The 14,922-nt window shown below is 37.7% G+C and overlaps 1 protein-coding gene across 4 annotated transcripts; it reads left to right on the top strand.

The window, feature by feature from the left end:
- Nucleotides 1-1,919: 1,919 nt before the first annotated feature.
- On the top strand, nucleotides 1,920-14,424 carry LOC131771467 (steroid 17-alpha-hydroxylase/17,20 lyase-like). 4 transcript variants are annotated; one of them, XM_059087270.2, is made up of 3 exons: nucleotides 1,920-2,166; nucleotides 7,508-7,604; nucleotides 11,889-14,424. In XM_059087270.2, the coding sequence occupies exon 3, from the start codon at nucleotides 11,906-11,908 to the stop codon at nucleotides 13,394-13,396; it is 1,491 nt and encodes a 496-aa protein (XP_058943253.2). In that variant the 5' UTR covers nucleotides 1,920-2,166; nucleotides 7,508-7,604; nucleotides 11,889-11,905; the 3' UTR covers nucleotides 13,397-14,424. The 4 variants fall into 4 exon arrangements, with proteins under 4 accessions (XP_058943253.2, XP_066014950.1, XP_066014951.1 ...); XM_066158853.1 differs by lacking the exon at nucleotides 1,920-2,166 and having other exon boundaries at nucleotides 7,264-7,604; XM_066158854.1 differs by lacking the exons at nucleotides 1,920-2,166; nucleotides 7,508-7,604 and adding an exon at nucleotides 8,033-8,129.
- Nucleotides 14,425-14,922: the final 498 nt, after the last annotated feature.

Genomic DNA, 14,922 nt, shown 5'->3' with positions numbered 1-14,922 from the left:
TACTGAAAGGAGAAATTAGATGCTGGTCACTCTAAGGGGTTAAAGGGTTAAGGAACACGGGAGTGTCACGTGTTATAGTCTTTGACATCGTCACATCTCCTTCACGTGCTTTGTACCAGGTTTGTAATTTGAGCCTTAGAATGTTTCGGGAATTTCAAGTGGGACAAGGTTTTGGTTTGTTATCAGTGTATACCGGGAGAAATGCTCCATATTGGACGATTAACATTTTCAGCCAGGCCGATCTTAATATTCAACTTTATGACTTCTTTTGTCCGCGAGTTTATGGAATTTTGCTGTAATACACGTATACAATTTTCACCCCATATACGAAGTCTAAGTGATATTCAGAGAATATCAGTTTAAAAACAAGACGGAGCCTGTTAAACTTCAGTTTAGACTCCGCACGTCATTCCATCGAAAAGAAATCTTCCTCTTAAAATCTGAGACAAAGGAATGAATAAAACTCATTTCACTAGTTTAACAAATCTCTTACCTCTTCTCAGTTTTGTCTAAATTTGCGAGTCGCGGTGTCTTCAGAGATGAATTATTTTTTTTCTTGGCGAGAGAAAAGTCTGCCGTGATGAATTTGAGACAAAACAATGGATACAATTTATTTAACTAGTGCATTCGAGAGCCTCTAACTGTTTTTTTTTGTGTTTGTGTCTCATTCTGCCAGTCACGGCGTCTTTACTAAAGGCCTCTGGGAGGAGATTTTTTGCCGCATGTACACAGGTACTAAGACTGATATCATGAACTGTTATTTTTTGAGAAGTTTAATTAAGGAAGGGTACCACAGCGTCGGCTAGGAAGTCATTTTCAGTCTTGGTCTAATAGCTGATAATCAAGATTGAGTTTACGTTTGTGTTCTTTTATCTCTCAAGGACCAACACTGTTGCACTGAAGGCCTGAAAGTTCGTTTAAGAGTTTTACGATATTCGGCCCCCGACTTGGTGAAGTTGTTAAAGCACTCGAAAAGATTAACAGTCAAAATATTTCCACAGATTACAGTCAAAAGTCGTGTACTATCTTCAGTATATATTGCACAAATGCCATGATACTCGTGTCAAGATCTAACCGCGCGCGTTTTTTTTTTTTTGAGTTACAAAAACCAGCTTTCACACGTTCGACATGGTCTCAGCACTTAAGGAATTTCGTCCATGCATCGCAATCTATGTTGAGGTTAACGTTTTACGTTAATTGTTATCTTTGCATTGCAAGAGTGCCATTCGTATTATCGCGGTTCGCTTTGGAGTCTCTGTTTTCCCTTCGCGATCGGTGGATAGTCGCTAACTTAATAATTTACAGGAAAAACAACTAGCAGACTTGAAGCGCTGGGAAAAGATCAAGAGTCGTTGAACGCATGGCAAGCAGTCGTGTTTCAGCTGTGTGTTGTGGAACTAAAAAGTTTAGTATCTTTTTTTTAAAATAAATCCGCTGAAAGAACAGGAAATATTAAAGTGTCCGCTCAGATTTGTCAACAAAAAAAATTTGGCGTCTCGCTAGGAAGCTTAAATCTGAATTTTTTATTTCAATATAACAAACTCCGGAACTCGTTCTGCGCCATAAGCTAAGGGCGCTCAAACTAATTCAAATCAGTTTTAATTTTAGTGTCCTCTTTTTGCCATTGTACAATATAAAAAATACCAGCTTTTTTTTGCCATAAAAGGTCAGCGTAGACAGGGTAGAGAAGATTTGTTTTGGGTCACGATTTCCTCTGAGCTAAGTATATTGACATTCATTTTTAAGGTTTCTTGTTGTGTAAGATTATGCAGGAATTCTGACTGTTTGAAGGGCCATTTACGCACTCTGTTAGTCGGCAGTAGTTTGATTTTTGTAGGGCTATATTGGATTGGATAATACCTGGTACTTCAGCGCGACAAAGACTTACCGGCGGAGTAGTTATATCCTGCTTCAGTTGATATAATGGGATGATCTTCAAATGAAATTTCAAGCATTGCACATGCAATTAGTTGTTTCAAGAATCGCTCGCGTTTATTGAAAAGGGAAGAGTGATTTCAGCGGTTCATATCCCCTCATATTCTCTCAGCAAATCATCAAATCATTCATCGGGTGTTTATCAGTTAAACCTCAAAACACAATCGGGACACAGGTCATTGGTTTTCAACGCGACTGGAAAGCTCCGGCGAAAGTACTTTCAACGTTCAGGTATGTTTGAATAAACAAAACCAAGAAAGTTCTTCTCCTGGTGTGATTTGAAGTAAAAACAAATTGAAAAATATGAGTAAGCTACAACTTAACTTGATTTTATAAAATTTTCCCAATTTTTGTCGTAGCCTGCGCAACTTAAAAATTTAGGCAAAGTTAAGTTTCACGATCCGTATTAATCCTTTCCATTTAGAAACTTAATTGAATCATTAAGGTTACTCTTATCCGATTCAATGTTTTTGTCTGCATTGAAATCAACATATTGTCATTTCCTTCACGTCGAAAACGATAGTTTTGTTCATCACAACAACGGCATAAAATTAGATAATTGCATAGAACCGTGTTTCGCTGTATTTTCCCTATTTTTATGATTAAAAGATTTTAAGACTTTTTACACTGCCGTGAAAGCGAATACCACAATAATACGAAAATTGTTCCAGCCTTTTCTGTATGTTTATATGTATCTATTTATGTCTTCAGTATGTTGTTTCGAAATTTTTTGGTATTGTTTTCTGAACGATCAGTAAAACTCGATGCAACCTCAAATATTTATCAGCTGCGAAGTTGAACGTGTACATCTTGTTTTCATCTGTAAACAAAAAGCTGATACTTTCCTATGAGTCAAACCAACAGAACACTGATTTGAAGTATTTTTAAAGATAATATTTGAGCATCGTCTTTGGAATTTTTTTTCAAAATTCTTTTAACGCAACGACTGAGAAATTTCAATGAAACTGAAAGCAAAATCTGTGAACTGAAAAGTAACCGGGTAAAGTGCTTAGGCCGCTAAGCTTTTTTTGCAACTTCATCTGAGATACTTACGGTAAAACAATTTGTGAACACTTAAAAAGTCACTTAAAGCGATTCAATCAGAGTTAAGTCTACAAATAAATATCGAAAATGACCTATTATAGGCTAAATTGATGTTTCAGTGTTAGGTTATGGTAACACTTCTGTCCCTATATCAAATTAGCCCTAAAAAACCGGAAATTACACCGACCAAACATTTCTAGGGCGGAACTCGCTATTTCTCATGTTAATAATTTTAAGCCGGAGGTATTTTCGGCAAATTCCCTCTCTTAAAACGAAACTTCCGGGATCAATATCTTCAAGTTAATGGGGTTTCTTAATTTAGAAACGGCATTTCTTGCCTAGAAAGGAATCTGACGTCACCAGATAAACATATGAACCAATACGAACCGAATTATCCAAGCTATGTGGGTTACACTATAGTTGACATGTACTTTAAATTTGACCACTTTGCACTCTAATTTTAATCTTCATAAGCTAAGATGATGTGGTGAAATGGTTACTCATTAGAGAAATTAAGTTTATTGCATCATATCACGTTCTAAGGATTGCAAACCAGTGTAAGAAATATGTATTTTCGCGTAAGATTTTAGTTCAATAGTGTGCATCTGAAAAAAGAGCTTCCTAAACAATAATATCTTATCCTGAAGGAACTTTACTGCAAAACTTAGCAGTGTTTGGTGTGAACGTCTGTAAGGAGGAATGATTGGATATGAACAATCGAATATTGACTCTTTCACTCTCAAGATCTGATTGTTAATTCTCCTCTCTTGCTGCTACACATTTCCTATTAAATTCGTTACAAGAATTTGGTATTAGATCAAGATGAAAACTTCTACCTGATAGGTTTGAGTATTCTCGTTACCTGTTTGCTAAATACTGTATGAATATTAGACAAAGTTACTTGTTAATCACTTCTGGGAGTTGAAGGGTTCAGTTAATCAGTAGGATAGTCAGAGCTATTGAGGACTATTTACTAATACGAACTCAGCACATGTGCAGGTTATACAGCGCACGTGCTTTTATTGCGCCAGTGCTTCTCAGCAACTGATAAGGTTGATAAAGGTCCTAACGTCTGTCACACGCAAAGATCTGAAGTCACGTAAGGACGAACTGGATTTAAATAGAAACAAAAGTAGTTGAAAACCCTCATTGAATTTCTGTTGCTTTTATTTGTGAACTTTTTTACTATTTTTACATCATTAATGAAAAAATACTGGCCCATTCTTCATACACGCACAAAATTTCGTGACGTTTTCCAAACTACTTCAACAACTTTCTGATCAAGTTATTTATCAACAAGAGAAGAACATGACCTCAAGATCCCGTGGACTGTATGGAGCCAAATCTTCTGTACAGTCGTTGCAAAATTACAACCAAAAATTTACATAAAAAGTTCCAATCACAGCGCTATATTTTAATTAAATTAAGGTTCTATTTTGGAGATTTCGTTTAATTTCTTTACAGCGAGACTGACACATTAAGTACAACAAGATTACCAAGGTGTTTGTAAGAACTTGAAGAGGAAATTACCAATTAAGAATGAGGAGCTTGCTGTGGCAATCATGATCGATGTTGGACGTTTGACTAACTGTCGTAATTGAATGAATTAAAATCTTAAGCCAATGAGGCTTCATAGCTAGAACTTGATTACTATTTTTAACGATAGAAAATAAATCATTATAATTTAGTGGGAAACGTTTTTCACACGAAAGAAATGACAAGTTCTCAGCTCTTTCGTCCAAAAAAAAAAAAAAAAAACGACATTTAAATTTATTGCTTATTCAGGGATGGTTTAAGTTGATATCAAGTGTATATCAAGGCTACTACCAGATTGTGACCAAATGACGAATACACGATAACCTCCTTTTTCGTTTTCCTGATGGCCAACCTGTCTATCATAGGCTCAGAGCAGCTCCAGACATTTTGCCTAAAGGAAAAAGCACTCGGCCCTTGAGTTTCTTCGGATTTTGAATAGTATTTTAAATTAAAGTTTATTTATTTGTCCTAAGCAATTAAAAATATCTACTCTCATTTTAAGCATGAAAAAATCATTACATATTGCATTTGAGATGAGTTGGCAGAACCACATATTGCATCAAACTCGTTAACGGCTACTCAGTCCGTTAATAGCTTTCCTCTTTGCACCGTCCATTATTATAAATTGACCCACTAGTATTGTAATGGATAAGAAATGACTAAGCATGGTTTCAGCTGGGATACTGCTGAGTCACAGCTGGAATGCTTCAATTTATTGCCTTCAATCGATCATCTTCAGTAAAAAGGCCTGTGATTAACGTCTGACAACCTGTGGGAACGTCATCATTAGAATCAAGTGAACGGTTGCACGTCATTTAACCAAACTCATATCTCTGGTTCTCACAAATAGATAGCATTTGTTAGATTTGATTAGTCATGTTAACCCTTTATCTCCCGGAGGTGATTGACATGTAAATTCTCCCAATAATATCCATACATTATCCAGAAAAAAGGTAAAGAGAATACTCAAACTTATCAGGTGGAAGTTGCTATCTTGATCTAACACCAAAGTCTCGTAACTCATTTACAAGGAACTTTGAAGAAATTAGAGAGGAGAATTAACAATTTGATCTTGGGAGTTAAAGGGTTAACAGTTGAGAGAGGAGACACTTTAAAATTCGTAAACGAGGCTTCGTGATTTTAAACTGAATCAAACCTAGTATTTCGTGATTTGATAAGTTCTCAGAGAATGTGATCTATTGCACGTTCAAAATTGACTTTGCCCTCTGTGTTTCAGAAAACGGATTACCTTTAAGTCGAAATAATGATAAAAAAAACAGAGAAAATCAAAATATTTGTCTATCACACAATTAAAAGCGCCCACAGGAAAAGAGGATGATAGCGAACTGGATTAACATGGATTAAAGATTAAAATTTATTTTGCTCTTTTTAAAAAAGCGTGACATTCGTGACATTTGAGCTAAGCTTAGCATTCAAACATCCGCCTTCTTCAGTTAAAATCACGACAAACGAACAAGCTGCTCACGCAAGATTTGTTATATTCAAACAAGCTTCAGAACCTTGCAAAGTAAAGAGAACATAAATGTAGGATCACTTAAATTTTGACAAAGAAATGTTGAAGATTTGTTAAAGTTTCCCAGTTCCTTTACGCTGGATACGCTCTCTGAAGAGACACTATTCGAAGGTGGAAGGAACACGTGATCAGGACCTTGGAGTTGACTTGTTGACAAAGCAAAATGGAACCAACAGTAAAATGGCACGAAGCCCAAATTTAAGCAGACTTTTGTCCCTTTTCTTGCGGAGATATTTCTCCGTTTCAGCTGCAGTATCACATGGGGATTAACAAGATCATGCAACGAGCCACGAAAGCGTTCAATTTTCAGTTGCGTGATTTGGTTCAGCTATCGTGATTTATATAGCTACTATATAGCTATTTTAGGTATTATTGCAAAGTTTTGTCATAATGTGAAATTTCATTACAAAAGAACTAACAAAGTTTGAAACAATGAGGACAAAAGAGATATTTCTGGTTAATCTTCATAATCCCTCGCGACTTAAGTTTCAGTTGGTTGCTTCAGTGAATTTTGTTCTTTGTTGCTAAAACTCACGCATATTCAAGGCTCTCTTTAAGAAACCCACATGAAAACATTAGGCACATGCATGATTTTTCAGATCTTTACCCTGCTCATAAAAGTTCAATAAACTTTTTTGACAGGGCCACGTGAAGGTTGGACTGTCTTGCTAAGTTCAGTTAATCTACAATTTTATCCCAGAATTTTTTACTTGAACATTCCGGTTCAATCTTCTCGATCGCCCGTTCAATTCAGTTACCTCTTTAAGGTCCTAATACCTCTGCCTGGTGGTCTTATTTCAAATATTTCCTTCTTTATGAAAGCAGGTTTTTCTGTCACAAAATAATTTACCAAAGCGTTGCAGAAATCAAAGTCCTCGTACAAGTCTAAAGCCGGTATGAAATGTTGAGAGGAGAGAAGTACTCGGATCTCACTTCTCGATCGCATTTGAATATACATGTCAACTCTTTAACTTTAACAAATCAGTCTGAACTCTGATACGAATATACAGAAATAGCATTAATACTTCTGTACGATATTGCAAGCTAATATAGTTTGATAATCTCTTGTGGTGAAAGCTAAACAATTTTTAAAATATTTTGACCCGTTTTTACAAATAAGTTTTCTCATTTTCCGCTGAGCGCCGCCTAAATTCAATTACAAACAGTTCAAAGTAACCCACACAGGACGTAGAGTTTCAAGAGACGTGATAATTTTCTCCGTATGTTTCCCACCCACGATCCTGCCAATTTCCTTTGTGGAGGATTACGAGACAGGAAACAATTAACAAAACTTGAATGGCTGTAATACGGATATCCATGTTTGCATTAATTTTTAACAGTATAAGAGTTCTGACTTCTGGAGAGACTAAAGCAGTCATTAGCAGTCTCAAAATAGTTACAAACGCCTGTTTTCAGACAGACAGGGTGGGTTAAGGTGCGAGTGTATCTGTTTTTCAGGAAAGAGGAGAAAAGAGGCTCAGAGATTGCTGAAATACCGAAACACAAAGGAACTTCAAGAGCCTTCACTCAACTGTATTAAACACTACCCTACAAGGTTGGTAACACGTGTCTTTGGTTTATGGGATTTTGCACGATTTGCTTTTAACGTAAACAGAGGTGGACTATCATATCTCTATAGTTAAAGATCTTTGCTTCTCGTAATCGAACGCTTTTGATATGTAAAACAACCCAAAAAGTCAAAAAAATATTCAGAGAATGCAAATGATTGCGTTAGCTTTCATCGAGTGGTTCAATTTTATCAGTCGGCCAACGCTTTTGTCCAAACTTGCACATGCGAAAAGATCCTTCTCTTGGCAAAATTCCCTAGTTTTATTATTTATCCTTTCATGTAAACTGATATATAGTTACATTGATACATTGCTCACTGCTGTGAGATTGCTATCATTACTGATTTCATATGGACCAAAACACACTAAAATAACATTCCAGTAATTTGACAAATTATTCAAAGCCTGTTCCAATGGTCACCCTCTTAACATCCGTTGAAGACTAAATATCACAATCGAAATTTATTCAACCGCATACGAGCACGCGGGCATTGCAGTCTGATAACTTCAAGGTGAGCTGAACTCAAAAGCGTTTTGTCCGTCAAGTCCATAACTGGCGTCTTGGTCACTTAATCGCGCTTACGGCTGAGGTTTAAAACTCTGTAAGTAATGTCTAATCTTAAGTAATTACCGTTACTTTTTCCAAAGTTTATATTCAAAACATGAATTCGGCGGTCATTTCAAATTGTATCAAATGATCAACAAGGGATAAGTGCGATTCGATTTAATTGTACCAAGGCGAGCGAGCCACGGTTGAGTAAAAATGCTCAGCCTGATGGTTTTGCGCAAGAAGGAACTATATGAGGCAGGCAGTTTAACAGATTTACAAGCCTGATATCATCTATATGAGCTGCTTAGCTTCTGAATTGTGTTTTTATGCTCTATTTGCCCATAAGTAGTCGATTTATCGAGTGATTTGGGTTATTTATCCTTCCTGCGATCGATTTAAGTGCTTTCGCATTCATTAAAAGACCCTACAACTGCACACACGTGAGCAGCCACCTCAGTCTTCTCGCTGAATACCATCGTAGCTTAGCACGGGCATAAAACAAATCTTGAGCGGCTCAAGACCTTCTTGTATACTGCCATCCCACTGGATTCCTATCATTTTTGGAAAATATGGCGTCAATGAGAAAATATGGATAGTAAGGCAGGTGCTAATGTAGAATGAGTTTTACCTGGATTAAAAAAACGCATGAATTTGCATGGTACGAATTATTTTATCGCCTAAAGGTGAATTCCTTTAGCCATGCAACAAGTTATTGCTGGTGAAATGGGTCTAGCAGCGAATATCATCCACTGAGCCAGTTATTCAAAGACTCAAAGTATCGACGAAGTCATTACGTAACGGAACTAGGTCTGACAATAGAGAACCACTGACCCCATTATTTCGACACTCTGTGGTCAGGATAATAACAACATTGTTATAATGACTGATGAAACCTACCATTAGAGTGCATAATTATCAAAATGTTACTAAATATAAGTTCTTGAGGCGTAATAAGTACTTAAAGTTGTATAATGGGTGATATTTTTTATGAATAAAGGGAGGGAGTTTCTATAGAAACTGTGATGCTGGCGTCGGTGTGGGGTAATTTAAGATAATTTGTTTTCATCAACTGAGTTGTCAATGTAAATTGGCCACCGTAAAGAGTTTCTAAAGCTAACGTTTCCTGCGTCAACCCTTCGTCAGCCGTCAGCATTAGCTCATGTTCTATAATATACGAAAAGTCTTGATGTTCCTCAGTTTCCTGGACTGGTTCTTGATGAGCAAAAATGAAAGTGGCCGGCCCTCTAGACCTCTTTTCATCACGGCAATTCTCTGAAAAAAACCATTGGTTTGATGCCAGCAGATGAACGCAAAATTTCGAACTTTTTGAATAAATGTTTCACATCGTTAATAAATGTTTTATTAACATGAAACTATCTATTTGCGGTGGAAACTTTCCGTTAGTGATATAATTTACGATTCAATGCGTTCTGTTAGAAAATTCCGGTCTGGTTTCGCGGAGGTCGTTTATCAACAGCTCCAACAGTTTTTGGCTTTAAGTCAAGTTTTATCCTTTTCTAGTAATGAGAGAAACATGAGAACCGCTGTGATAAAAAAAGTATTACAGAGTAATTCCATATGATTTAGATTTGGTGCAATTGTAGACGTTAAGAGATTTTAAGACACACACTAGGCATCATGGAGGTAATACACCGTGGCTTTGAGGGGGTGTTTATTAATTATTGCCCAACGGATTTTCCAGTGTTTAGTGAAAAACAAAGACTTACGGTTCGTATAAAGATCAAGCTTTGGGGAACATAATAGACACAACCACTTGGGAGGGGAGGGTAGGGCTCCTTGAAGCTTGAACCCCGTAGCGTTGTTTGACTCAAGGGGATGTAGAATCTAGTGGAGTTGCTTTGTCTTTGACACAATAAATGATTGTCACGCGGTCTTAATCTTGATAAAATCCAACTACAAAAGACTGTGAGTCTGTTCACGTGTATCTGTTATATCCATGATCGGTTATGCATAAATCACATATCAGTTGCTCATTGGTGGCAAATATTACATTAACGCAAATGTTATATTGTCATTGAACAACAAGGCGCACGCTGAGCGAAATAGAGTCTTTCAGGAAGTGATCCAGGAAATGGCTTAATCGCCTGGCGAGATTCATTGAACAGTGTGCAGAGGATTAATTATGACACTTTCTTGACGGTTTTTTTACGTACTTTAGCTGCGTACTTTGTTCCGTTGTCTAATTAGCTTTGCAAAGTAGTGCGCTCGGCTTGTATATTCGGAGAAAGCACTTTATAATCTACTTTTAGGCTATTGTACTGTTTTGAGTCTGTTTATCATTGACTGCGTACTTTTATTGTGCGCCTAATCCATGCAAATAAGTTTTATCTAAGCAGTGGAGGTTTTACTTAGATCTGTGGTAAAAAGTGGTTTCTAGGTTAAAGTTAAACCGCGAGTTTTATATGATTTTCGTGTGCTGAAACTCTTCATAAGAAACTTGAAGCTCTTCTCCAGACAAACTGACCAAATTGCTCTCGTCACGCCCGACCCATTCGGCCCGCGGGAGTAGTCAGAGTCAGTCTCCGTTTTCTCGCACAGTCGTTTAGTGTAAACCTCGTGGACTTCTGCTTCTGGCTATCGATATTTTCAGCGCGGAGGATTCTAAATCAAACTCAGTGAGTCTCTTGTTTCTCAAAGCATCTTTCGTTTGTCATTGCTTTTCGTTTTCGCCCCGAATACATGAAAACGATTTACCCACATCTGATTTGATTGTCTCGATTGCGCGACGGTTTTTCTTAATTAGAATAACTAGCCAAGTGTCTTATTCTTTATTCCGATCAGTAATTACTGTGTATTGTAAATAGATAGCTGTACTAATACTACTGTAAACTTATGCTTCCTTATCTGTTTGAACAAGGCTTGTGTTCTGCTCAAAACACTGATTGTGCGCGATTGATTCAGTGTCACACAAACAAAAACAGTTGATGTGATTCTCAGACATATTTTGTCTCTGCTTACGCAGTGAATCAATCTGGAGACGCCACCCCTCGGTCTGAATCAGTGCCGGGCCTTTTTAGAAATACTAAGAGTCTTGAAGGTATTTTTTGATTGAAAAAAAAGTTTTCCGCGATACATGCAGATTTTTAACTTTCCTTTATGGCGCTCAACAGTAGCTCGAAAAAGTAGCCGAATGACACAAAAAACAGATTCAGACAATTCATATGTTTAAAGGCGATATTTTTGTACCAAAACCAAATGAACATTTTCTCAGTCGTCGAAAAAAACAGTAATCATTTTAGCGCATTCCTAAGCATATGGAAGAGTTTGCAATCGCAGGAATGTAAAAATAAAGAGTTCGAGGCTACGCGAAGGTCTTTTAAGTGGTGTACTGTGGAAGGGTGGGTCTATGGGGTTGCTTTGTGAGGCTTAACACTTACATAAGTATAGTATTCAACCACTTTAACGAGTGACAAGTGTTATCCGAAATATGGCGCAATTGTTTTATTCGACCTGTAAGGACGTTAGAATTAAACCACGTACCCTCTTTGTGAAGTATTCATTTGTTATTTACCTTTGACTAAGCGGTTCATTGAGCTGTCAGCTTTGGCCAAATCATTTTGCATAGCAGGGGGCAAGTTTCTGACACGTGAGTCCTCTAATACAAAGGTTTTACAGTTTTCCCGTTCTCATGTTCAAAAGCCATTTCTCCAAAGAGAACCTTTGAATTGTTAACTTAATGGTCCCTGTTTATCTTTCATAGATAAACCGAGCAGAAATATGGCGTTGGAGTTAATAGTTCTTGCAGCGCTGGTCATAACCGCTGCCCTCTTATACAGTGTACTTTCACATCGAATGGAGAACCCAAAACTCCCTCCTGGTCCAGTTCCTCTCCCAATCATTGGCAACATGCTTCAAATGGGAACAAAACCGCATCTTGGCCTAACGAAACTTGCAAAGAAGTTCGGCAAGATATTTCGACTTACTGTCGGGATTCATCGGATAGTGGTTGTGAACACCATCGATGTTGCTCGTGAAGCACTCGTAAAGAAGGCCAACGATTTTGCAGGCCGACCGCGACTTTACACGGCGGATCTCATTTCCCGAGGAGGCAAAGACATTGCATTTAGTGACTTTACCCCCACATGGAAATTGCAGAGAAAAATAGCGCATTCCGCGCTGAAAATGTTTGGGCAAGGTATCAAGCCCATTGAGGAGAAAGCATGTCAGGAGATTAACGAACTTATCAAACGGTTTGAGTCGGTCGAAGGGCGCGCGCACGACCCTCAACATGACATCATCTTGGCTGTGATAAACATCATCTGCGCATTCGTGTTCGGTTCGCGCTATGATTTGGATGATCCTGAGTTCTACACCATTCTCCATTACAACGAGCAGTTTGTTCAAGGATTCAGAGCTGGAAATCTGGTGGATTATTTTCCGTGGTTACGCCACTTTCCTAGTAAGGGGGTAACACTCATCAAGCAGGCTGTCAAAGACCGCGACACCATCTTACAGAGGAAGTTTGACGAGCATAAGAGCACGTATCAAGATTGCGTGACGCGTGACCTCACTGATGCCTTAATTAAAGCCATGCACGAGTCTCATGCTGAAAATCCCGGAAGGTCATTACCAATATCCGAAGATCACGTGGTTTTAACCATGAACGATATCTTCAGCGCAGGCCTAGAGACCACCTCCACATGCGTGCTGTGGGCGCTTGCGTATTTAGCTCTGAATCCTAAAGTGCAAGAGAAAATCCATCAAGAATTGGATGACGTAATAGGGAGGGAGCGCCTGCCAGAAATGTCAGATAAGCCAAACTTGCCATATTTGGAGGCTACCATATATGAGGTGTTGCGTTACAGTTCTCTGGTCCCGTTACTGTTCCCACATTCAACAACAACTGATACGAATCTCAATGGATTTGACATTCCTCAGAACACAATTGTGCTCTTCAATGTCTGGGCTATGCATCACGATGAAAGGGAATGGGACAAGCCACATGTATTTGATCCTTCACGTTTTCTAGATGACGATGGCAAACTTATTTGCCCTGGAACTCTAAGTTATCTGCCCTTTTCGGCCGGACGACGCGTGTGTCTGGCCGAATCACTCGGGAAAATTCAACTTTTCCTGTTTATTTCTCACTTATTACACAAGTTTCGCTTTAGTGTTCCACACGACTCAAAGGCCCCGGATTTGGAAGGAATCTTTGGTGCCAGTTTATGTCCCAAGCCTTACAGTCTATGCATTGAGAGACGCTACTAGACTGGCACTATCTGAACATGAATCGACGTGAACCGAAGTGAACATTCTGATTATAAATTCAGATGGTTCCATTTATCGCCTGAATATCAATGATACATCGCTTGATCGGTAACAAACAATCGGTGTTAGCCGGGAAAGATTGACTATTTGTCACGGTATTTACATATCTGAAAGTGACACAATTGATACGTCAAGTAACGCAAATTTTCACAATACGAGTCCAGATTGATCTAAATAACGAACATCTCTGATCGAATACTTGATCAGTCGGAACTAAAAATCAATGCAGAACATAGATTAAACTTTTGTGACTGTCTATTTATTAACCTCGAATGAGAAAAAAGGGAAAGAATTCCTCTAAAAGTTTTCAAGTAATTTATTACCAGAATAGCATAATAACCAAACACACGACAAATATAATTCATGTATATCGTGATGCCAAATTTTGGCAAATTTTCAGGACGAATTGGGTTTTTCAATGATAGAAAACAAGAAAACTGCGTGTAAACTGACCAGTACAGTCATGTATTCATCTTGGGAGAGAAAAAAAAACTGACTAACCACTCAAGTAGACAAGCATCAAACCTTAAGATTGTATTCCTATAAAACAAAGAAAGTTTGATTGCAAAGTAAGAATGAATATATATTCCAATAATTTATCTCAACAATTCAGTACGCCAAGAAATTAGTAACATAATCTTTTGAATCCTTCCTCATTTCATTGAATTTTGGTAAATTTCTTCGTCCCAATTGACATTTTCATAAATGTAACAGTGTTGTAGTATTGTATTTTAAAAGAATCTGACGGATAAAAGGTACTTCTTTAATTACGTAAAGGTTCCAAGTTGTTATAGCCACATCAAGTGAAGACTTATTGTTGGTTACTTTTTAAGCACTCTGCTGAAAATCACTGACTTCCTTATACCAGTTCATGGCATAGTGAGGCATTGTACAAAGAGTGCAGTCCAAGTGAGTTTAAATTCCTTGAGGACAAGAGTAACTGAAATAAACTTTTTATATATGTTCAATATCTATTTGTTTGATCGCCTGAAAAAAACTTGGGGTTGAAGATTGTTGCCAAGAAGGAATGTAGAGAAAAGACAAGGAGTCCAGAAATGCTCTTCATCCCATGAGGGGGAGGGGAGCTAAGCTAGGGGCTAAACCATTTTCTCTCCCAAGCGTGATGAGAAGAAAAATATCAAGAAGACTTGCAAACATAAGAAATGTACTTTACATAGTATGGAGAAGCATTATCCAAGTCTTGAGAGTGAAAAGGTTAAGAGCAAGAGACATCAGTTTTGTAGATAAAAAGAGGTTAAGTTTGCATTTGAACCAATTGTTCTATTCTGCCAAAACTCATCTTGTTTTCTGTTGCATGAAGGGACTAGGAGTGTGGTAATTCCCCTTTGATAGGACGACAGTCCACCATTTTGTCACCCTTCCCAAACAGTTAACCCTTTAACTTTCATAAATTAGCAAGACAGAATTTCTCCTTACGATATCAATACAATATCAACCAGATAAGT

This window comes from Pocillopora verrucosa, chromosome 12 (assembly GCF_036669915.1).
Source record: "Pocillopora verrucosa isolate sample1 chromosome 12, ASM3666991v2, whole genome shotgun sequence".
Taxonomy (NCBI): Eukaryota; Metazoa; Cnidaria; class Anthozoa; order Scleractinia; family Pocilloporidae; genus Pocillopora; species Pocillopora verrucosa.
This window is presented reverse-complemented; position numbering and strand designations above follow the sequence as displayed.

Excerpts from the sequence above, each read along its gene's own strand:
- LOC131771467 (XM_059087270.2), top strand. The coding sequence starts at position 11,906 with ATGGCGTTGGAGTTAATAGTTCTTGCAGCGCTGGTCATAACCGCTGCC.